Raw genomic sequence first — 23,640 nt, forward strand, 5'->3', positions numbered from 1 at the left:
AAACCACTGCTATTTATAGTAAGTTCCAGTGACCTTTGTATTAACTAGTGATGACATTCTGTTTTCAACTCTGCCTTGTCTATTTTGATGGTAGCTACTTTTGACCTTTGTGTGTGGCGGGAGATATTCTCCAGTTCTTATTTCTTAAGAGCATGCCCACTCTGTGTCTCTTTCAGAGTGTGTTTGACCTAGTTACCAGCATGTAACTGATCCATTAGTTGTGTTTGCATGCACAGTGCAACAAACAAGCTCAGTGCTTGTACTTCACGTGCTGAGCAAATGTGTCTGGAGAAGCTCTAGACTATTTGCTGTCAGCTGACATGCCCCCACTGTGTGAGAATTACAGGTCACAGGGCACACCTGCCTGGAGTCACCAGATGACATGGAGCTGCTGAGACTCTCCCAAGGACTCCAGTCATCCTGAGTGTACGACGCTACATCCCAAAACACTGTCAACAAGAGCACACCATCTCTTTTCAGAAAACATAGAACAACATTAAATACTGAATTTGAGGGTCAGGAACAAATCAGAAATGCTGAAAATGTTGGAATCTGTGCCAAATATTGGACTTGTAGAAGCCCATGCAAATCTCTTGGATTTACACAGCTTCAATTCCTTGATAAATCATAGTTTGAGAAGTTGGTCACAACCGCTTATGCCAATTCTGGCAATACCCAGTATATTCTTGTCAAACAACCACATAGCAGCACCCCAAAGCCAAGTGCTTAAGAAGTCTGTGTCAAAGATGCTTCAGAAGCAGGGGCACTAAGAAGCGTTAGTGCCGATTGCGGCCAGGTGGATCCAGCAGATAACACAGGGCTTAACCCGTGCCAGCGGCTGACATTTACATTCCACTGAAAACTAAGGCAGAAGGCTAAGCCAGAGTCATTAAGATACACAGGCATTTCTTACATAAATCTCTATTTCCTGTAAGAGCTTCAAAGTTTTCACACTAAAATGTAAATAAATAAATAAACAAACAAATGGTTAAAAGCCACCTTGCAGTGGCTGGAAGTCTCCATCTGTAAAAATGCTCAGAGAAGTACCAGCATGCTTAGATAAATTAAAGGCTCACTAGTAGTTCACTTTCAAAAGCTTTGGCTCCTTAGACAGAGCAAGGTCTGTGCTAAGAAACTAATCTGTAACTGTGGCTGAGTGGATTTGAGATTTATAAATTTTAATATACATATTCCTCCTAACCTATTACTATCAATCAATTCCTTAAATAGTTAAAAAGAAAATTACATGTGTAGGATATACTCATTTCATCTTATACCTCAATCTTCTTTGTAACATTGTTATATACATGGTAATGTTTTCTTACTACATTAGCCTTTTAAACATGTTCTGTTGTCATGTCCCAAGTTAATAGATCCTTCCTAAATCATAGTGTCACACCAACGAGATAGAGTAAATTGGCTAGAAGACCCCATTTTGAGGCAATACTGAGGAATCAGACTGACTACTCTCTCCTTGGCCCACCTAGAGCGGAAGGAGGGCCTACATACCCAGCAAAGAGCCCATGACTAAGGACTCCTCTCACCCCAGGGTCCTCCTTGAAACTCTGCAGAGATGTCCAATGCTTTCTGAGGCATACTTTGTTTCTCTATGTTTCTTTCCCAGACACCATTGATGTCTGAGCTCATAGAAAGACCCTCACAGTTGTGACAGCTGTAACTTTCTTTAAATACCAATAAACCTGAGCCAGAAATGCAGCAAAATTGGCTAAAGAGATGATTTGTCCTTACAAGAGAACCACAAAGATAACCAGAACAAAAACAAAGGCAAATGTGAACTCAAAAGGAACAGTTTTAATAAAATCACCACTGTTTTATAGATACTGCCATTGAAGTCAGATGTCCCCAGGCAGAGGTCGGTTGCTGAAAAGGACAGGATAGGAAACTGCCGATATCCTTTATCATAACAGTAAACCCAGGAAAGGAAAAATTGCTTCATCATGAGGGTTTAGCCTTTAAATAAACATAAAGCAGAAGCATGCTAAATGCCATTTTAATGACTAATTTTGAGAACCCATTAATAACATTTAGTAGTAGAAAGGTTTAAAATTTTTAAATACGAAATTTAATATAATTAGGTTAAACTTTTTATCATAAAAGATGGTTATTTGTGACTAAATCAGATAATAAAATGAGTGACTATAAAATTTATTCTAATTATTATTATTTAAAATCTTTCTCAAATCTTTTTTAACTCAAATGAATTTACTTGTGATCACAAAAATTTCTATTTCTTCTTCAATCCCAAAGTACATATTTTGAAAACGTGTTAGTAATTGTCATGGAACTATCATTTGGAAAGTAAAATATAAAAAGAAACAATTAATCTTTTCAAAATGTTATGTTTAATTCTGTATATTTTTTCTTTAAAAGTTTGTTTGTTTGTTTGTTTTTTAATATATGTGAGTAGACTGTAGCTGTCCTCAAGACATACCAGAAAAAGACATCACATCCCATTACAGATGGTTGTGAGCCACCATGTGGTTGCTGGGATTTGAACTCAGGACCTCTGGAAGAGCAGGTACTGCTCTTAACCACTAAGCCATCTCTCCAGCCCTTGTATATTCTAAACCCTGTAACTAAAAGCATTTTCCTAAAAGATCTAGAAACATAAAGAACACATACTCCAGTGCTAGAAGATGTAACTTAGTCTGTGGAAGCTGCTTATCCTTGGACGAGTACATAGCTGTTGGCTTTCCCGTGTAAAGGCACACAGGAGGACCATAGCCATGCGCATCTCATACCTTTCGTTTTGAAGGAGAAGTTGCAGTAAGTGCAATGGTAGGGGCGAACATCTGTGTGGGTTCGGATGTGCTTCTTTAACATACTAGGTTTCTTACACCGTATTCCACATTCTTCACAAATGTACTTTCCTCTTCCCCTGCCTCGGACATATACATAATCCTCATTTGACTTGTATCTAATTTAAAGGAGAGGAAAAAAAAAAAGAACAGGGAAATTGGGCACTATGTTTTTGAGAAAACACTGATTAAAATTCAACCTAAAAAAACATTAAATCACAACCTTTATACACAAATCTCCACCGACTTCCGTGCACATTTCAGAAAGAGAAGAGCCCTAGTTTCTGCATCACGCCCAAAGCTCTGACAGCTAATCTACTCATAGCCTTCCGATTTGAAGTTTAATTTTTAAATATTGCCACAATTTTAGATACTAGTTTGAAAGGCTTTTCATTCCTGAATTCAATCCCATTGACTGTGAAGCCTGAACTACTTCCAAGCCTTGCCTGACATTGACTCTTGTAACTTGTTTTTTTCATAATCCCAGACACTGGCTCTTACAGCTTATTATTCTTGTACCAAAGCAAAAGGACAGCAAAGAGCAGTCAGCACACCCCACTTAGAGAAATTTCCAGCCAGTCCATGCTCATGTGCCTGTGGAAGCCAGGCTGACTCTCAAGCTAGTCTCAAAGGCCTGCAGGATCCACAGTTTTTCCTGGTCATCATTTTCTCTATCAATACAGGATTATTTAACAGAATGCTAATACATGTTGTTGTAAAGATTTTGTTAGAACAAAAGCAAAAACAAAAAACCAAAATCCTTTTAAATAAAAGTATCACTGGCAGGTCTTCATTCACATGACAGCAAATGTACATTTAAAAGGTGAATTTAAATGTACATTTAAGAATAAAATATGTACTTGCCCTCCATCAAATATTTTAATTCTTCTTGGTTCACTTTTGATTAAGGAATTTTCTTTATCTTGCTCACTGTTAATTTCAGAGTCATCTTTATTGCTGAATTCAACTACTGTGGCCTTCTGATTACCTAATGCTCTCTGAAAGGGAGAAACAAAAAGAGAAACTAATTTCATTAAACTGGAAATATAAACACTATAATGTTTCACTAGCAATTAACAAGCATAGACAAGTGGTTAGCTCAATGAAATGGAGTCCACAGAGGCAGCAGGTCAAGACCATCTATCTTTTCTCTTTCTTCCAGCCCCACCATAGTCCTGACACCTTTTCTGGTTGACTAACAGAAATCCTTCTTTAACAGACTAAACAGTCTGTATGTTTTACTGGCTATAGTTTAACTTGATTTCTTAAAGAGTTATTTCCTTGAAGAAAGAGCAATACCATTTCCTCAAAGACACCACCAAAGCCCCTTCAACTTGGGAGAGCCACCAAGGTGAAGCAGAAGCCCCAGCTTGCCCCTCCCCCATTACTTTGAAGCAGAACATAGTTTCTCTCTCTAGAATAGTTTTCAAAACTCAAATACTGGTTAGCATAAAAACTTATCTCAAGTCAAACTAGGAATTTGGGCTGATAATGATAAAATCTTTGGAAAAGGGTAATAGATATCAGACGGAGAAATTCAAGACTTCACAGGGATATCCACTTTGTCAAAGCCAAGTGTCAGCAGCAAAGGCTGCAACTCCTGCCAGGAGCTCCACATGAGGCACAGGAAGAGGTCCTTCCCTACAGTGGGACTCAACCAGACCCAAGTGACTTCCTGAGGCCAGAGAATGTGCACCATGGAAGGAGTGGCTGTGTCCCCTGGAAAAGGACTGGAAGCCCAGTTGTGGCTACAATGCATAAGCAAAGGCTGCTGGCCAGTTCCACAGAAGGGAGAATGGGGATGTCTGACCTGCTGCCTAGGAGACAAGCCAACCAGATTCCCCCTGTAGAACACACACACACACACACACACACACACACACACACACACACACACGCGCGCGCGCACACACACACACACACACACACACACACACACACTCACTCACACATGCCTGGAGGCCTGGAGTAGACTTCACTACTTAACAAGGGCCTTGCTTACCTCCTTTCCAAAATCAGATTCCACTTATCTTTTCTAGAGGCATGCCATGGGCCAGCATTTAAGAGATGGAACCTAGAGCCTACAGAGCTAGGCAAGCTCTTATCCTAGAGCGTGCCTCAGCCCCCAACGCCCTGCATCTTTTACTCACTTTGCTACCATCAACTCTGGCTTCTGCTTGCTAAAGACATCAGGGAGCTGACGCCTCAGACCAGCACTCCAGCAGTCCCAGAGTACCTGCCCGCTCCGTGACATCATCTGTACATGTGGCTCCTCTGCTGCTGTTTCACAGAAGGCTGTCTTTCTGTTCCTTCCCATTTTTAATCATGGATTTATTCCAATATGGGTTATACACAACAGTCTGCTAGTGCCCAATCCTCCTGAGCCATCCACTTGTTCATGGATTCAAGTCTCCAGTGACAAAGTATGTAGAGCAGAGACTCAGCCCGTTTTGAAATGACAGCACTAATCTTAATAAATCTTGAACCACGACCTTCTGAGTTATGCTTGCTACTATATTTTTTCTGGGGGCTCTCCTCCTTCTAGGAAGAATTTCCTTTTGTTTCCTAACTCCCCCATCCTCTCTCTGTTTTCCTCCCTCTAAGCAGTCTCAGTCATTCCTGCATGCTGACAGACCCACTACCTGTAGCCCTCACCTGATTGGTGAAAAGCTGAGTACACAGTACCAGTACTGCCAGGACTTCTTCCAGGGCATTTGGTACTTACACTCAGTACCTTAGGCTTTTTAACTTTCTCTGTGGGTTCTAGGAATAGAAGGGAATATCTTACATATGCTCAACACTAAGTTACATTTGCAGCCTGGGAGACCCACATTCATAGGAAATTAGGGATATAAACCAAGATCTCCTTATGTCCTCATGAGGCGGCATGGCCCACCTAAGGTTCTAATTTAGGGGTCCTAGAGTCTGGGAAGTTAAAAACAACAAAATCCCCATGTCATGGGATGTTCCTTCCTTCCCTGACAGATTCTCTATCACCATGTCCAGACTTTGTCATTGTATTGCCAACTTCAAACTCCTAACAAAACCTCCTGTCCCTGATAGAGTCCCTGAAGTCTTAATTAAACCCACTCTTCCCTATTTTGACATGATTTAAAGATCTACTAATTTTTCAAAACTTCATTTATCTAAAATCTCTCTTATCGCTATTATCGTCACCGACTGTACTGCCTGCCACCGTGGAGTGCCTTCCCATATCCAAAACTCCACACAACAGCCATGTGACAGCCACGCAGACCCCCACTGTAGTGCTAGCACAATATTGCATGTGCTTGTGAGCCTGCAGATGTCAAGGAGTTCATCAATAATGCTGAGTGACTGGAGCCTAACATAACGCCCTTATTTACTTGATTGCTTAAATGTTTTCCCTGGTTTGTAAAGCCAACAAAACTTAAGTGAATTCCACAAATTACTCCAAATTACAATGTTATGACTTTAAATTATCCCATAAATCTTGATCAAATCAGCAACAGCGGGAATGAGCTCTTTCATGCATCCTTTTGGTCAGTAAGTAACTCATGGCTCTCAGAGGTTCACTTGGAATATGGGCACGGCAAGGTCAGTCTGCAGGAGGCACAGGACAAATGTTTCTGGTTCTTTGCATAGCACACAACAGAATATAGTCAGCTCTGAAAATCATGGCTTTCCCAAAGTAGTCTTGAGAGATGTTAACCATGATCTTTTTCTCAGCTAATAACTTGTCAGTGAAGAGAAAAAATCAAAATGCTAACTCCCTTTAAGTAGAGTCAGCTGAAGGGAAAAGCACAAACATACCAACAATCAGTGCCCTGCAGAAGTTATTGCTTGCAAAATATTTAGACAGAATCACTGCCAGAATTGTAGGTGACTCTTCCCAGTGGGACTGCTGGGGAGAGTGTCACCTCCCATCTAATAATCACATAGTACAACTTGTCACTCACAATTAAAATACTTATTGTAAGCAATACACTTAAAGGTGTTAAGACTTGTTGAAACTAATTTGCACAAACAACATTTGAAGATAAATTATATTTCAAGTACCTTGCTTAAGTTGTTTTTCCACTTGCTTGAATAGACCACTAAATCTGATTTTGAATGGGTGGTTATTGCTTGGCAATACAGTGACTTTCCTGTCTTCTGTTTAGAATTAAGAAGAGAAAGAGCAACTTTTGTAGGCAAACCAAGTGGATTTGGGTTACTGGAGCTCACTGTCCACCCCGTATAGGCTGAAGTTTTCTGGTCATTCTGAGCCAAGGGCAATGACTTCTGTCTTAGCAGGTAACACCATGTAAAGCTAGTTGCAGTCTTGAGGCTTGGGAATGATGGTTGTTGAGTGTCTGAGCTACTCAACAAGGAGAGACCAGGGATTAGAAGCTGCCTCTGTCCTTGGATGACTTTGTTCTCTTCATTTTTAAGCCCTAATGACCCCTTTTCCTGGTTGTTGTCTATAGATTTCAAAGGCAAAGCACAGGCACTTTCCGATGGGGTGGGAGAATTTCCCACTGTAGGAGTCAGTGATGTGGACAACCTGGTGTTTTTAAACTCCTGCAATTCATTGCCATGGTCGGTGACTACAAACGTGGAGGGTCTGGATGACAGACTATCAGTGGGTGGTAAAACCCGAGTCAAATTAGCATTCTCAATGCTCCTTCCAGAGGCAGAACAATGGTCCTGTTCTAGTGCCACTCCTTCAAGGGGCTCCGTAGTACAGAGCTGCCTTACCAGTACTGGCTTCTTTTGCTTATGGCCCTCATTAGCTCTTGAGCTTGGCAGCTCCAGTGGTCTAACGCTTGTGCTACAAACAGCTCCATTCTCATCTTTAGCTCGCTTCTGATGCTTTTCCATGGCAATGTCTAAGCTGTTCGCAGGGGAAAGCATCCTTTTACTGGAGGCTGAGGATTCTTGTGGGGAGAGTCTACCAACAGAGATCTTCTGAACTGTCGCTGAGGATTCTGAAACTGGAGCATTTTGGCCCATCTCTGAGAGAACAGTTTTGCATGCAAGATCCTTCTCTGGTGTTGGCAATGCATTCTGAAGATAGTTCTGCGATTTTGGCATGGAATTTTGTTCTTCGCTGACTGGCACTATACTTTGATTAGTTTGGCAAATTGGTGTGTTGGACAGATCCTGGGTCACTAAGATCTGTGGCAGAGACGTGACAGGTGTGAAACAGTACACTGGGACACTCCTCGGCTGGGGCACAGGCAGCACAAAGGAAGGCAGCCGCTTCTGCACCTGATCGCTCGGTAGCCCGAGCTCCAGCGGTGGCAGAGGGCAGGGTTTGGACACAGGATCAACTGCTTTGGCTGACAGTGCTACTGAAGCTATGCAAGGATCTGCTGCAGATTGATCTGGAAGAACTTGATTAGGCAAAGAATGCAAAGGACTAGAAGAGCAACCCTGGCCTGACGTGAATGCTTGACACTGAAGCTGATACTTAGGAGCAAAGCTCCCATCGCCTGCAGAAGACACACCTGTGGGGGGAGGTGCTCCTGGTTTGCCACCCTGCGCAGACACTAGCAGAGGCAGTGGTGTGTTTTGGTGACTAAGGGATGTGTTGGTTTTGTTTAATAAATGGGCACCAAAAAGTTGTTGAGGAGGAAAGATGTCAGTAGAGCTGGAACTTGACATTTCCGTCTGAAGATCCTTAACCAGGGTCTGCGAGGGCGCAGTATGTGCAGGAAAGTCAGCAGAAGCCATATCAGGAAGCCTCAGAGCCTGCAATGGCGTTGCATTCACACTAGGAAGAACAATAGTTTGGAGAGCCGATGCACTGCCAGGAGACAGGTGACTATCTGAAGCTATGTTTAAAGATATCTGCCGGATCAGGGGACCTCGCCTCCTTTCTAGAAGGGGCACGTGTGCAGCGCCCCCAACACCAGATGGGGAGTTGGAGGACTGTGATTCAACCAGTGCTGGTGCTACATGGGAAGGAGCAATGCTCCCACAGTCGAATGACTTACTTCTCAAGTCAGAGCCCTCCATCAGTGCGGGCACACAATTGATCTGCTCTGACGCCGCCCGTCTCATTTCCCTGTGACTTCCAGGGACACTCAGTGTGTTCGAACCTAGTGGAATCAAAAGAAACTCGGCTTTACTTGGAAAATCAATTTTGGAGGACTGGTCAACTTTAGAAATGTCCTCTACATCCAGGGAGGCCGAGAAGCTGGATGCATGGGATAAGCTGCTTTCTCTGCTGAGGCTCCGGGAGAGAGTGGACTCAAAGCTTGACTCGGTTGAAGAATGCTCTATTTCAGCCAGCCGGAGCCTTTTCTTTTTGGGTGGCAGCTTCTCTGTCGGCAGCTTTGATAAGGTTTCACTGCGCTGAGGCCAAGTGAATTTCTCTGACTTTTCTTCGTCATGACTCTGGGCTTCTAGGTCCCGGTCTGGCTCTTCAGTGACCAGAATTTCTGGGACCTGGATGTGGTGCTGTCGGACAAGTCTCAAAGGCTGCCCCAGCACAAAGCGCTCACTTGGCATCTTTCTAGCCCTTTCCCGCGGCTCCCCTCTAAGGGCATGTGACAGAGCTATCTGATGTGTGGCATCCCGAGGTGGGTGACCTTCCTCTGGGGGCATCCCTATCACTTTCAGGGCCCCAGGTAGCCCAGCTCTGCCTAACTCCTGTAAAGAAAAGGCGGTGCCTCCTTCCAAGGGCTCCAGCTTGTCGAATGAACCGGGCCTGCTCAGGGAGTTGGTGTGCTGAATGACGGAGATGCCGCCCCCTTGTCTTTTCACCTCCATCTTGTCCAGAGCTGCACAATTCAGCTGCTGTTCACCCACGGGACATTGCTTCAGGGGCAAGGCCTGTTCAGGGACCCTGGCCACAAGCTGAACAGGAGAACTCTGCAGCTGGACTCCTCTGGGTGCCTGGTCACCTGCTGTGGCAGGGGCATGTTTGGATGGACTGGGAGCAGATCCTGGCACTGGCTGCAGCTGAAGGGCGTCCGCGCTCTCTGGAGACCGCCCACTCTCCCATGGCTGCAGGTCCTCATCATCACCTACACTTTTCATTTTCCTCCTTTTTCTTATCTGGGGCGTCTGCTCCCACATGCCTGTGGGAGGAGCAACTCTGTAGTGGAGAACCTGGGCTTGTGTCCCACCCGGGGTCGCGCTGTGCTCAGGCTCTCGCACGGCTACCTTTGTTTTGGGCCCATGTAACTCTGAACAGTAAAATTTCTTATGGTTCTCGAAATTCTCCAGTTTCCGGTATCTGTTTCGACAGGTTTCACACTCAAACATGGTCCCTCGTCCTTGATGTGACTTCTTCTTTTCTAGGTGAGGGGTCGGCGCCGCTTTGCTCTGCCCGGGTGCAGGCTCACTGGAGGCTGGGCACCCCTGACAGCTCTCATCCACAGACTGCCCAGAGCCCAGAACGTGATTCTCGCTGGCTGTGGAGTCTTCCACTGCAGCCTGTCTGACCAGGGGACGGTGATGTCCACTTGGGGGCATAGATGGGTTGGGTCCTGCCACAAAGACATCATCATAGAAGGTGCCAATTTTATCGTCAAATGACTGGCTTCCTCTCAGAGGGGGAGGGGGAGGAATTATATTTGCAGGGACTGCAGAATAACCCGTGGTCGGCATGGAGTTACTTCTTGTGATAGGCAGGCAATCTAGGGAAGGGACAGACAGGAGGAACACCTGCTTTGACTTCTCAGTCGGGGTGAACGGGGACTTTGGTATATCAGAGCTGGAGCTTGCTCTCCGTCCCATTGGCTTCAGGTCAAACTGGAAGGAATCTTTGAATATGTATGACTTGGGGGAGTCAATGCTTCCCCGTCTAGAAAGTGAAGTTCTCCGGGGCTTCACGCTATCCAGTTGCTTGTCATCCACCAAGGCTTCATTGTCTGAGATCAGCTTGGAAATCCTTTCCTCCAGAGTTTTGGTTGCCAAGGGTGGGCGCATCTGGCCTGCTGCGACCGAAGACTTCTCTCCGGTGGTCAAAGCAGAAGGTGCTGGAGCGCTGACTCGAGGCCCTGGGGGCCCACTGTTCTTAGCTTGGTCCTGGTCCATGGTGGGGAAAGTTTTGGCAAACAAAGTTGGAGGACTCACGGCTTGATCAGCACTTTCAGAACGTGAAAAGTAGCCGGAATCTGTACTTCCTAAGCTCCGTGGACTCAGAAGCAGCTTTGCCTGCTGCTCCTGGGGGTCGTCTGTGGCCTGCTGCCTTTGGAGCTGTGCGTGTGCTGTCCCACTGTAAGAGTCTGGCTTCCCTTCTGACTGAATCACGGCCCCTTTCTGATGGCACGTCTCATCTGCCTCTAGGGATGACACACTAGCTGAATGTGACAGTATACTTGCAACATGAAGGTCCTTCTGGCTCTGCATACTAGGAAGCTCAGGCTTGGTACTGCCCACCTGCAGACTGTCAGTTTTTAAGGGGGACATGCTTACTGGGTGGACCACAACTTTTGGTAACTCTGTCAGGGCTTGTGACTCTGAAGATCTGTCCTGCGAAGAGAAGCCACTGACCACATGATCTGAATTGCTTGAAACTGATTTGGGTAAAGCTTCGGGATTTGATACCGTCTTCATTATTTGCACAGGTTGCAGGTCCCCGACACTTGGGTCATTCTGTCTCCCATCTCCAGGCCCCTCTTCATCACTCTCCCCACTGTCTTCAATGTCCGAATGGACACTAAGTGCTTTGGGGCACTCTTGGGACAAGAATAAACCACCAGCATCTGGTTGTAAGACAAGACCCAGTTTGATGGTGTGTGCATGGGATTTCTTGTGCTTATACAGATTACTTTTAGTCTTAAAGGAAAACCCACAAGTCACACAGGGGTAGGGCCGCTCTCCAGTGTGGGAGCGGATGTGCTTTAAAAGCACACTGGGCTTTGCACACGCTCTATTGCAATACTCACAGATATATTTGCCTTGTTTTTTGGGCTTCTGATCTCGCAGAAGAAGATTGCACATTTGTTCGACACTTTGACTGACAACAGAAGCAACATGGGTTGAGCTGTAAACTGGCCCTGAGGGCGACTGTGTGGAACTGGCAGGGTTTACTGACGACGGTGACACAGAATCCATTTGCTGGTGTGGAAGAGTGACCTGAGTTCGAGAGGAGGGAGAAGTGAGACCTACAGTGGATGTCATTGCTATATTATAGATCGGCTCAAGTTTAGTGCTCTCGTGGGTGTGCAGGTTGGTCAGTGGTCCTGTTAAGCCCAGGTGCCCCAAAAGCTGCTGATTCTGTTGGCTAGGTTTGGGAACAAGGTGATCATGTGGGCTGTACAGGGGAGAAACACACTGAGCTGCCACTTGCTCATTCTTCTGAGTGGAGGCCACATGTACTGGGTATGAGGTACACGGAGAACACTGTGATTCGGCAACCAATTCTGGGGACGCAGGATTAGGGGCATCTAGGGAACTGTTCTTTAATTTAGAAGGGGATCTTACAGTTTTATTTGGTCTCGGTTTTTCTGTCTTAATTGCACAAGATGAGCCCTTCTGTGACAAGGTGCTCAATTCTGGCTCCATTGCTTTCAGTAAGACATCGAACGCGGTACTTGTATAGGAGGGGGGTGTGGCGCTACAGCAAGGAGAGCTACATTCACTACTGTCAGTCCTAGTTTTACTGGAGGAGGAGCTGGAGTCCTGCTGTCCATCGGGGCCACTGAGCCTGGCTGGGTCTGAGCCCTCGGACCTCCATCTCCGCAGTTCTGACCTGTGGTGGGGAGATGAGGCTTTTTTAGGGGAGACCAAGTCTCCAGATTCTGAGGCCTCAGCAGTCATCCCTGGTGTTTCTCCATTTTGCTTGGTAAATTGCCTCCCCTGTTTAGCAGGGACACAGTTGTGTTTCTTATGAGACTCTGATGAGCTCTGGAGAACGCTGAGCGACGGCTCTTCTATGTTTTGCTTGTGTTTTGTCTGAAGAGGATTCCTCAGGGGAGATTTTGGTATTTTTTTCAGGTGATTCTCAGCAACAATCTTTTTCCGCTTCACACCTTTAAGAGACTCAGACGCTCCTTTAACGCCAGCCTCTAAGATTTCTGTTAAGACAAAAAAGGAAATCGGTTTGAAAATTGTACATGTGCCATAATTATTTAAAAACTAAGATTAGTATCAAAAGGGTGAGAAGCCTCCTTTAACAAAGCTGTGTCTTGACACTGTGGACATTTTAAGAAGATTTGCAATCCAAGTCACCAGAAACACTAATACAGAGATCATGATGAGCTCTCTGGGAAACTCTTCCTTTCTAGAGGAACATGGTTATTGAACTACAACTTTCACAAGTGGATAACTGCCCCCCCCCCCCGCATTGCTCACACAACCCACAGACTGACACCACACTCTGACAAATGCTGAAGAAAACTCCACTTTCCTATAGGGGTAACTGACTACCACACTCAGAACCCTTTACTGACAGCTCCCAAGCCTCTGTCTTTTGAGATGCTGATACCTGTATAAGGAAAAGGCTCCTGTGTGACAGTAATAATAATAATGTGGTGAACATTCCTCTCCTGGTCATGATACAGTGGACAGTCAGATTAGGGAAGTGTTGTGACCACAGTATCATGACCAGGAGAGGACTGTTCACCACATTATTATTAGTTACAAAAATAAAGAAACAATCATTTGTGTTTTCTCGCCCAACAAAAGAAGTCCTAAGAGTGTGACAGCTCTTGGTTTAAAAACAAAAATACCCACTACACGCACTTCTCTGCACTGCTGACGAGCAGGAAGTGAGGAACACAAACAGCCAGAGAAGTAAAACCACCGCAATAAAGAAAACACTAACCTCAGTTTTGGCTTCTTTCAAAGTAAATCAGTTTAAATGTCATGAACTATCCACATACTATTATATATTTAAGCAATGATTATTTGCCCTGTTTTTGATTTGTTGGATCCTTGGGCATATAAACAGAGATTATTCCTTCATATGTTACTTATTTTAGAAAAGCCCAATATTTTAATTTATTACTTTCACATGGCTGTTACAATGTACATATTTGAAATTCATACTGGACCAAAACATTACACTATAATAACCACCTTGCTTTGATGATGATGAAGATTTACATAAAATGTTCTATTCCTGTTGTAGCATGCACATACACGCTCTTATAGACACTCTGACTCGCCTGGACCCTCTCCCTCCTCAAGGGCAGGATAAGAAGGTAGGGCATCCATCAAGCATTGCGGTGAAGTATCTCAGAACACTGGGTCTTTTCTACAGAGAAGTTCTGAGGAAGCCTTTGTATCATCTAGTCACTCTTTCAGGAGGTGACATCCTCCTCACTGGCTTCCTCTCATGATACACATAACCTTCTCATGTGTCATGACTTGCTCACAGTATTGTTTTCAGCTATCAGACGAGGGAAACAAACTGAGAATCAACAATAACCCTAAGCTGGTGGATTCCCCACCCACTTCCAAAAGCCAGGAGGTGAGCTGTCACAAAAGAGAAAACCATTAGGTGATAAAAATAACTCTAAAGACAAGGAGGAGAAGACACTTGGTAGCACAGCCTGTGTACCTGAAACCCCGCCTCCACACCGAGTCTTATCAAAGTCCTGATGGGGTACATATGTTAATCTTACTATTTCATACTTTCCAGAATATGCTGTTTTTAAACTGTTCATATTTTTTTAAAGCAGATTTTACTGTGTAACATAGGTGGTCCTGAACTTGGGATCTTACTGCCTCTGCCTCCAGAGTGCTGGGATTACTGACTTATGCACCATGTCAGACTCTTTTCTTGTTTTAATTAAATAGTATCTGCCATTACAAAGAATTACTCTGTAGGTGAAATACTCAAAATTATGTTGTCTTAAATTAAAGTAGTAAAGTTTTTGGCTTATTACAGAAAATGCAAGCTGGCTGTAAAGTGCAGGTGGCCTTTGATCTTAGCACCCAGGAGGAACTGCATGTTTGAGGCCATCTTGAGCCACACACTGAGATTGCCTCAAGAGAATGAAAAAATAAGAGAATTTCTAAGCATTTCTATTTCTCTACCTTTCTGGAAAAGTCACCTATAGTTAAGGATTAGAATAATATTTTGAGCTACATGTTCCAATTTTGATACAACCTGACCCTCTGTCACTTGTTATTGCATTTCATACCTGTTATTTACATTTATAAAGTTGTTTATTGTCTATTCTTCATGTATAACTTTTAGAACATGGTGTAGTGTGTGTATGTGTGTGTGTTCATGTGTCATATGCCTATGTGTGTGTACTTGTGTTGTACACCTGTGTATGTGGATGTATATGGTACCTGTGTGTTTTATCTATTGTGTGGGTATGCACATATGTACAATCTGAAGACCAGAGATTACAGTGACTGTGTCTTCCTCTATTTCTCCCCACCATAATTTTTAAGGCATGGTTTTTCACTGAACCCAGATCTTGTCCTTTGAACTGTACTAGCTAGCTGACAAATCTCCAGGACCTTCCTTTCTCTGCCCTTCAAACTGGTACAGGCATGTGCCACACCTGGCTTTTCTGTGGGTGCTGGAGAATCAAGTCAGGTCTTCATGTTCACAGAGCAAGCACTCTACCCACCGAGCCATCTCTCCGACCCCTTTTCTTATTTTATTTATTTATTGCACGTATGTATATATGTCTGTATGCATGTGTGTATGTATGTGTATATGTCTGCATGCATGTGTGCCTATATGTATGTATATCCATCTGTCTGTGAAGGTCTATATGTTATAAAGCATGCATAGGATAACTTATGGAACTGGTTCTCTCTACTATGTATGTATCAGACATAAATCTCCACCCCCCTCTCTGATATAGAGTTTCAGTGGTTCAGGCTTGAATATAGGCTTGTCAGTGATCATCCTGCCTCAGCCTTTTGACTATGAGATTATAGCTGTGTGTCCCCAGACCTGACTCCACTTGCATCTTAGTACCTAAGGAACACTTCTTCCCTTCAAAGCACTGCCTTCCCCTTTGCCTTCTGGCAGATGAGCCTATTTAATGAAACTTTTCTTCTAATGTATTTCCCAGCAAACTTTCTCACACATTTTCTTTGGGGACAGGATGTTTTCTGTAATGCCAGCCATTCCTTGTGGGTTGCCCTCACTGTGATTTCAACTGCTGTGATCTCTACTTGTGCTTTTCTTTGGTTTCTTCCATTTGTCTTTCAAATACTCCCATAATGCCTTTCCTTTACACCAAACAACCTCATTCTCAAGCTAGTAAACTCTTAACTGTTTTAATTTATTCCAATTTCACCTCATTTCATTCTTTGAAGTTTGAGGTCTTGTTATAACACTTAAGACGTCATTAACTCTGGTGCTCATGGTAACACTTGGCTTCTGCCATTTTGTTTTCTTTCATGTTCTCCCCATCTTTTCCTGGCTGAGGAAATGGAGGGGCAGTGCAGTCACTCAAGAACAGCTGCCAGGCCTGTTTTCAAGCTGCGCTCATTCCTTCCTGACTCTGCCAGATCTCTATCGTAGGTTTTTGGAAGGGGACAAGGTGACAGCGCTGTTACTGATAGAACAGAAGAGAGATTTCTCAGGGCAAGAGGCTGAAGGTGCTTGGAGGGGCACACAGAGGGCTTCTTTCAGGGCTGTCAGATTGAAAAGCTATCTGCAATTCCAGCAGTACTCTTAACAGAGGCAGAGCCCAAAGCCTAAGAACAGTTTTCCAAAAGTTCTACAGAGGTTTCCTGTCTTTATATGGGAGTGCTGAACTAATTTAAGAGGGAAGGAGGTCCCTTCACTTGGCATTCCAGAGACCCTCACCTCAACATGCATGTGTGGACTGTGAACCATAGCTGGAAATTCAGGACAAGTCATTTTCAGTGGGAAAATAGTTAGGCTAATTATGGCAGTGCCAGGTAACATAGCATTACAGAAACATTTAAAATAATTACTGAGATTACACAGCAATCTGAAAACTGTGACACATCAAGTATACAGGCATTCTTTTCTGTCCCTAGAGAGAGGTCTGGGCTAAGAGCAGAAATCTGGGAATACACAGTGAGAGCTGTTTTTGTAAAAGTAAATAAATGACCAGCCAAAGAAAACATGTTGTGAAGAGAGAAAGGGGCCTGGGTAATTGCTATATTTAAGGCTAAGCTAGGAGTAGAAGAACCAAGGTGGAAAGTACAATGAATCCTGGGACACTGAAGAACCTGGGTACCTGTGCTTACACACTCACACTGCAGCTTCTAAAAGCTGATGGTGTTAAACACACGGTAGCATTAAAGAGAGTCCTCAGGCTAGTGACCATGGAAATGGGGAGGGTAGCCTCATGTCGGAAAGCATGGTCAGTGAGATCCAGGGGTCAAATCCATCTCAGCCATGGGAGGAATGTGGGGAGGAGGGGTGAGCTCAGAGGTCAGTGAAGCTGGACCCCTTCATGGGAACCTGGACATGAAGGGGAAAGCCCAGATGTGTCTGAAAGGGCAGAAAAGAGATGTCTCAGGGTAAGAGGTTGAGTGTGCTTGCAGACAGGAAACTCCCCTCAGTAGATGGAGACTGGAGCCACAAAACAGAGAACTAGGTAATCAAATGCATAGCTTGGAGGTGTAATCAGGAAGCTAGGGAGGACTACTGGCTACTAGGGATGAAGGCATGGCAGGGGTGACTTTATGGAGGTGGCATATGTCTGACTCAGTCCTGGGCAGGGAGCAGAAGGAAGCACTTTCAAGTCAAGGGGGTTTCATGAACATGGTGTGCAGAAAACGTGTTTAAAACACACCCAGGGAACAGAATGCAGGCCATGCTACACACAGACCAGCAGAGCAGAAGACACAGTGGGAAAGATGTGCTGCGCAGCTGATCCTCAGCCCTGAATACCAAGCAGGAGAGGTGGGGATTTACACAGTGGGACAGGAAGCCACAGTAGTTCACGGCCAAGCTCCTCTGTCTCTCCAGGAACAGATCAAGAACTATTAACCAGAAATATATCATCAAGTCATGTTAATGTGGTGCCGGCAGCTTAAATCTTACCCATCTTTCCTACCTCTATCTACTCCATTCTTATACCACTTGAAGAAAACTAAACTACTAAACTATCAGCCATAAACTTTGTATTGAGAAGCAATTTCTCATTCAACAACAAAGATAAAGCACAGACTAGAGACAGAGCCCAGCTAGTGAGGTGCTAAGATGCAAGCACGGAGTCTGGATCCCCAGAAGCCACATTCAAGAAAAAAAGAGAGGAGGAGAGGAGGGAAAACGAGCACAGGGGAAGGGAGGGGACAGTGTGGCATTGCATGTCTGTAATCTTAGCACCAGGGAAGAGGAGACAGGAGGATTCCAGGGCTTGCAGAATCATGAGCTCCATGTTTGGTTGTGAAAAAAAAACTCTCAGAAAGCATTAAGAATGACCCAGGAAGAAAACCAACGTCAGTGCCTGACCTCAGTACATACATGCAATGCACATACATGAATAGATACATGTATCTATTCATATGAAAACAAAACGAAAACTTAATCCGAAAAAAATAAAAACAAGCTTCCTTGTCAGCAGACCTGCACTGACTATGCCATGCCTGAGCTCTGAGGTGTGGCAGGAAGGAACCCTAAAACAGCTAGCTGGCCCTGTGCACTGCTTTGACGTCCACCACCTTAAAGACGCTCTCGTGAAGCTGTTTTTCACATAGCCATGTGGCAAGCAAAACAATAGCCAACAAAATGTACCTGGGACATGTGTGCAGGTTTCCTCCAGTGCTAGAGACACTTTGCACCTAAGGAGAACATGGACTTTGGAATGAGAAAATTATCCTGAATTACAGTGGTACCCCTTCGAACTTCACAGCAGTCTCTGACTAACCAGCAGTCAGGGAAGAGACTGGGCAGTAAGCTGTGACCTGCCCCTGCAGGCTCCTGCAGAGGAGCCAGGCTATGCCTGAGCATGTGAGCCCAGGGTAGACCTAGACCTGGAGTGTCCCCAGACTTAGAGGCCCAGAGTCCTGAGCCCAAGGCAACTGGGCTCAGAGGTGAAACTGGAGTTAACTAGATTGATCATGAGGACTCAGGCTTCTTCAGGGAACTGACCAACTCATGGGTTCATAATCAGATGTATCAATGTGGAACAGGTCTTCACAAAGAGAGGTCCCTGGCCTTTCTGTTTCTCTGTAGCAGGTTGTCAGGAGGTGAACAATCTCTCTAAGATTCCCTTCTTTGCCTCCTGCTCAAAGGCATGGAGCTGGATCAACAAGAGACTGAACCTGAAAAAACCTTTCCTTCCTTTAAGCTAATAGTCTCATGTATTTTGTTACAGCAAGCAAAACTAACTCAGACAGCAGGAGCTTAGCATATGCAAACTGCTGGGTTCAAAAACTACTGTAATCCAAATTAAAGAAGAAATAACTGTAACTGAACACAGGAAACAGATTAATGAGTTACTAGAGGAAAGAAACGCTGATCTGATGGTTGCAGTGCTCTTAAGAATCTGATCTGATAACTACAGTGCACTTGAAATTCTAGCCACAGTACCTAATGCTGTCAATAGGCTATGTGAGCAAGGAAACAGATTATCCTCACAGAGCCCACGTTCCCACCCACAGAATGATGGGAGAGTGAGCATGGTCGGGGTGTAGCTTGATGGCAGAGTAAATGCTCAAGATTTGGAGCACTAGGATCAATGCCCTGTGTCACACACATTAATATAATAATAGTAATAACCTTAGTAAGAAAGCTAAAGTGAAGTGTCAAGAACAATAGAGGGAGGCTGTACCCACTCAGGTCAAAGTAGGCTCATGAAAAGTTAAATGAGCACACCATGTCTTCTAACCATAACAAATTTCAACTAGAAGTAAACAGTGGGAGATATATGGAAAATCCCTAGCTGTATGGAAATTAAGCAATACAATTCTAACTTGCTAAAGAGGAAAAAGAAGTCAGCAGGGAAATGAGAAAGATCAAAACAGAACTTGCAAACTGGGAAACCGTGATGAACATTTTCTTCATGCCAATGCTATGTACAATGACCATGCCACACCCCACACAATGCCACACCCATGCAATGCCACACCCCACACAATGGCCACCACAATACCACACCCCACACAATACCACACCCCACACAATACCACACCCCACACAATGCCACACCCCACACAATGCCACACCCCACACAATGCCACACCCCACACAATGCCACACCCCACACCATGCCACACCCCACACAATGCCACACCCCACACAATGCCACACCCCACACAATGCCACACCCCACACAATGCCACACCCCACACAATGCCACACCCCACACAATGCCACACCCCACACAATGCCACACCCCACACAATGCCAGGCATGGTAACCATGTCATTCGCCATGACATAGAGGCAGAGCCCAGAGACCTCTCAGTGTGAGACTGGGCCAAGAAGTCTTCTGTCAGAACCACTTCTCAATCATTTCTTGAGAGCAACCAGCGTATGCAATAAGCCAAAAGTAGATGATAAGGATGAACAGTATTTTGTGGGGAGTCATCCAAAAAGGCCCAATGAAATGGGCAAAAGTCATGATATTTACAAACATCAATCTTTTTATTTATAGCAAGGTTGGTAGAAAATATAACAGAAAATGCTTTATTTACAAAAGAAACCTAAACACTGATAAATGTAAATTTTCTACCAAGTAATAAAACCATGCAGAAATATAACAGACTATTAAATGATGGGTCTGGAACATAGAAAGTAGGGTATACAAATATACACAAAGTTTAAAAAACTGAAAATGCACCTGTAGCACATGAAATGTTGATACAGTAATATATAAACAATGTCTATGTGGTTGTGCTGGTAGTGGAAAAGTAACTGACCCAGACCTGATCTGAGAACACATTATCAGCCTGTAGGTAATTAAGCACTAAAAGGATGAAGAAAATACCGAATTGAGAATTCCCGAGGGATTGAAGAGTCCCAAATTAAAACACTAGTATCCTTTCCCCCAGGACAAGTTGGCATATTCAGAGGGAGAGCTTAGGCTATGAAGTCCCAGCTGTCTAAACAAAGCAGAAAGGAGCATCAGACCAGGGTACTCTCTACATGGTGTGGTGTGCACGCTAAGCCCCGAATGTTCTCTTAGCCAGGAGCTGCAGGGGCCCCCATCTGGGACTGAGGGTGCACTCACTGGACGAAAGCCAAGCTTTGGGTTTCCTGCGGTTCACTTTTCATGGGCCCCAAAGTCACAAACCTCAAAGTATCAAGATCATACTAGATTTCTATTTTCCCAGAAGCCAGGAGGAAGAAAATTAAAAGCTCTGAAAGATTTCAACTAAGATTTCAAAATACTTCAATAGTTTTCAAATAATATATCCAGTACCTGTTCAAAGATAACCAGTCACCTGAGAAGAGACTTCAGCATGAGAGTCATTGCTATCAACATAATGGCATGAGCCAATGTGCCAGAGCAAGGAAAGACTGGGTTTATGTTGTTGGAGAGCTGCAACTCTGACACTGTGGATGGAAAAGACAAAGAGAATACGGTCGGCTCCGATCTACCCCACTCATTAGGTTCAAGAAGAACTGGAAAAGAGAAGATGCTGAAGGACATGTCAGAAGGCAAACGATGTCAGGATCCTGCGTTGGTTATGAAACCAGGAAGAAACCACCAAAAATTCTCCGGGGATCTCCGACAGGACAGGGATTAACAATGGGCATCCTTTGTAAGAGAAGATGGAAAAACTGTGGGAAACTAAACACATACATTTATCATTTTAAAAGCACTCATGAAACTCAAGAAGGATAAACAGAATTTTGGCTCCTGTGCTCGTCAGTGGAAAACTGCAAAAGTCAAAGACAAAATTCTTAGTGAGAGAAATATATTGATCATAATTTTGAAAACCCAAATGGCTTTCAGAGGATCAACAGTTCTGACATGGGACATTACAAAGTGCTCTAGAGGAAATGAACTGCCACAGCAGCTTCCCACTTTCCAACCCAATGAGACTTCTCCAGACAAAGGTGAAGTAGATAGCACCTAACAGATGCCACTTTGTAGAACTTGTCACAACAGACGCATATGAATAGAGAAACTCAACACAACAAATTCTAATAAATAAACTCAGCACAGTAGACACAGTCAGAAAAAGTCAACACAGCAGTCACTAATAGAGAAATTTAACAGAACAGGTGCATATCACCAGAAAAGCCATACACAACAGTCACCAAAAGAGAAATTTAACATAACAGACAACACAGTAATAGAAATTAAATATGATAGGCACACACTAACAGAAAAATTCAAGATTATCCTTTAAGAGAAAGCAAAGTTCCAGAGAGAAAAGTCACATGAAGCAAAACAAAGACTCATGGGTAGACCTGCCAAGATGTCAAAACTATGCCACAAACTGAATGTAAAAGTCTTCTAAAGGCTCCTGAGTTCAGGCTCTGTTCCCAGCTTGGCACTGGGTGGCAGTATAGACTCTGAGGACATAAGTCTTTGGTCTTTGGGGACTGTGGGAACTCAGCTTCTCAGCTGCCACTGAGAACAGCCTCGTCTGCCCCACACTACCACCATAGTGTGCCTCACCAACGCTCAGAACCATCCCAGCCATTTCCTTCTCTTCACGTTTCTTAGCTATGACAGTCTGTCATATGGACAACTTATACAACCTGCATGGAACTTAATCAAGTACAAAGAATTACATTCAGGACAACAGCGGGTTGAGTGGACATGCCCAGTGACGAGGACAGGTAAGGGTAGGTTCAGTAGCTGTGCCTGTGTTAGTGTCTTACTTTCCTGTTACTTGCTGTGTCCCTAAGTGCTGTACCCTAACAATACACTGGATACTGCTCTATGTACTACCTTTTAAAGATATTACACAGAGGAGAGCAGGCAGTACCTAGTGCTGGTTCTAATCTTTTCATGAGCACCAAAAACAAAGTTATACAACTCTGCCTCTCAACACACACTCTCTGACTGCTGCAAGGCTAGCAAAGCAGGTAACAGAAGATCGACCACACTGATTCCTGCTGCTATGATAGAACTCTATCTTCTTGTCTTCTAACATGCTCTAATTTTGAATAATGAGTCATGAAACTAGAAATACAACAGATAAAGCTGTTGTGGTGCACACCTTTTAATATTAGTGCTTTGGAGACAGAGGCTGTTGAAACTCTGTGACTTTGAGGCCAGCCTGATCTACATAGCAAGTTCAAAACCAGCCTGGGCTAGAAAGTAAGACTCTTTCTCAAAAGAAAATTAAAAAAGAAAAATTATATATATATTCATATAGATAGATAGCTGAATAGATAGATTGATAGATAGATATAGAGAGGGGGAGGGGCTAGAGAGATGAATCCAAGTTAAGAGCATACCCTGCTTCTCTGAGCTTATCTGTCAGGTGGTTCACAGGTAGCTCTATTTCTAAAAGAAACAGAAACCTATGAGTACCTCACCCCACACATATACATATACATAGATGCATGACTTAAAAGAAAACAGTAAGAAATCTAAGCCAAAATACTCTGATGTGTTTTTGCACATCCATAAAACACAGTTATAGGAGGCTCACTCTACCTTTGATTAAAATAGGAACTGCACAAAAAATTAAGTTGCATCTCCGTGTCCTAAAAGTCTCTTCCACGGGTGATTTTGGTTGTCCTTTCATGAGAAAGATTCAAAGACCTTAGCGATGTCTTTAACAAAGTCCAAAGCTTTGTACACTTTAAGTTTACTTCCGTCCAGTTCTGGGATTCTCTCACACTATGGCTGACATAAGATGCTCATTTTTCCAAGCAGCGTGTGCTCAGGGACACTCTTAGTGACACTCTGGAAGTCTCCAAGCCAGAGCCATTGGTGGCCTGACATCTACCCTGGCAGAGGATATGTCTACCAATTTGACAAATGCTAAACATTGTTTGATCCTTAACTTTCAGTGGCTTACCAGCACAATTCTGG

At 44.0% G+C, this 23,640-nt stretch overlaps 1 protein-coding gene across 1 annotated transcript in view; it reads right to left on the bottom strand.

The window, feature by feature from the left end:
• HIVEP1 (HIVEP zinc finger 1) overlaps nt 1-23,640 on the bottom strand; it is a 120,127-nt gene that overhangs the window by 20,863 nt on the left and 75,624 nt on the right. Inside the window, exons 4-6 of the mRNA XM_080920661.1 lie at nt 6,858-12,814; nt 3,684-3,817; nt 2,763-2,938 (exon numbers count right to left, since the gene is read on the bottom strand). Of these exons, the coding sequence (XP_080776787.1) occupies nt 2,763-2,938; nt 3,684-3,817; nt 6,858-12,814 (6,267 nt within the window). The remainder of the gene's footprint in view (nt 1-2,762; nt 2,939-3,683; nt 3,818-6,857; nt 12,815-23,640) is intronic.

The sequence above is a fragment of the Micromys minutus genome (genome assembly GCF_963924665.1).
Source record: "Micromys minutus genome assembly, chromosome: 1".
NCBI lineage: Eukaryota > Metazoa > Chordata > Mammalia > Rodentia > Muridae > Micromys > Micromys minutus.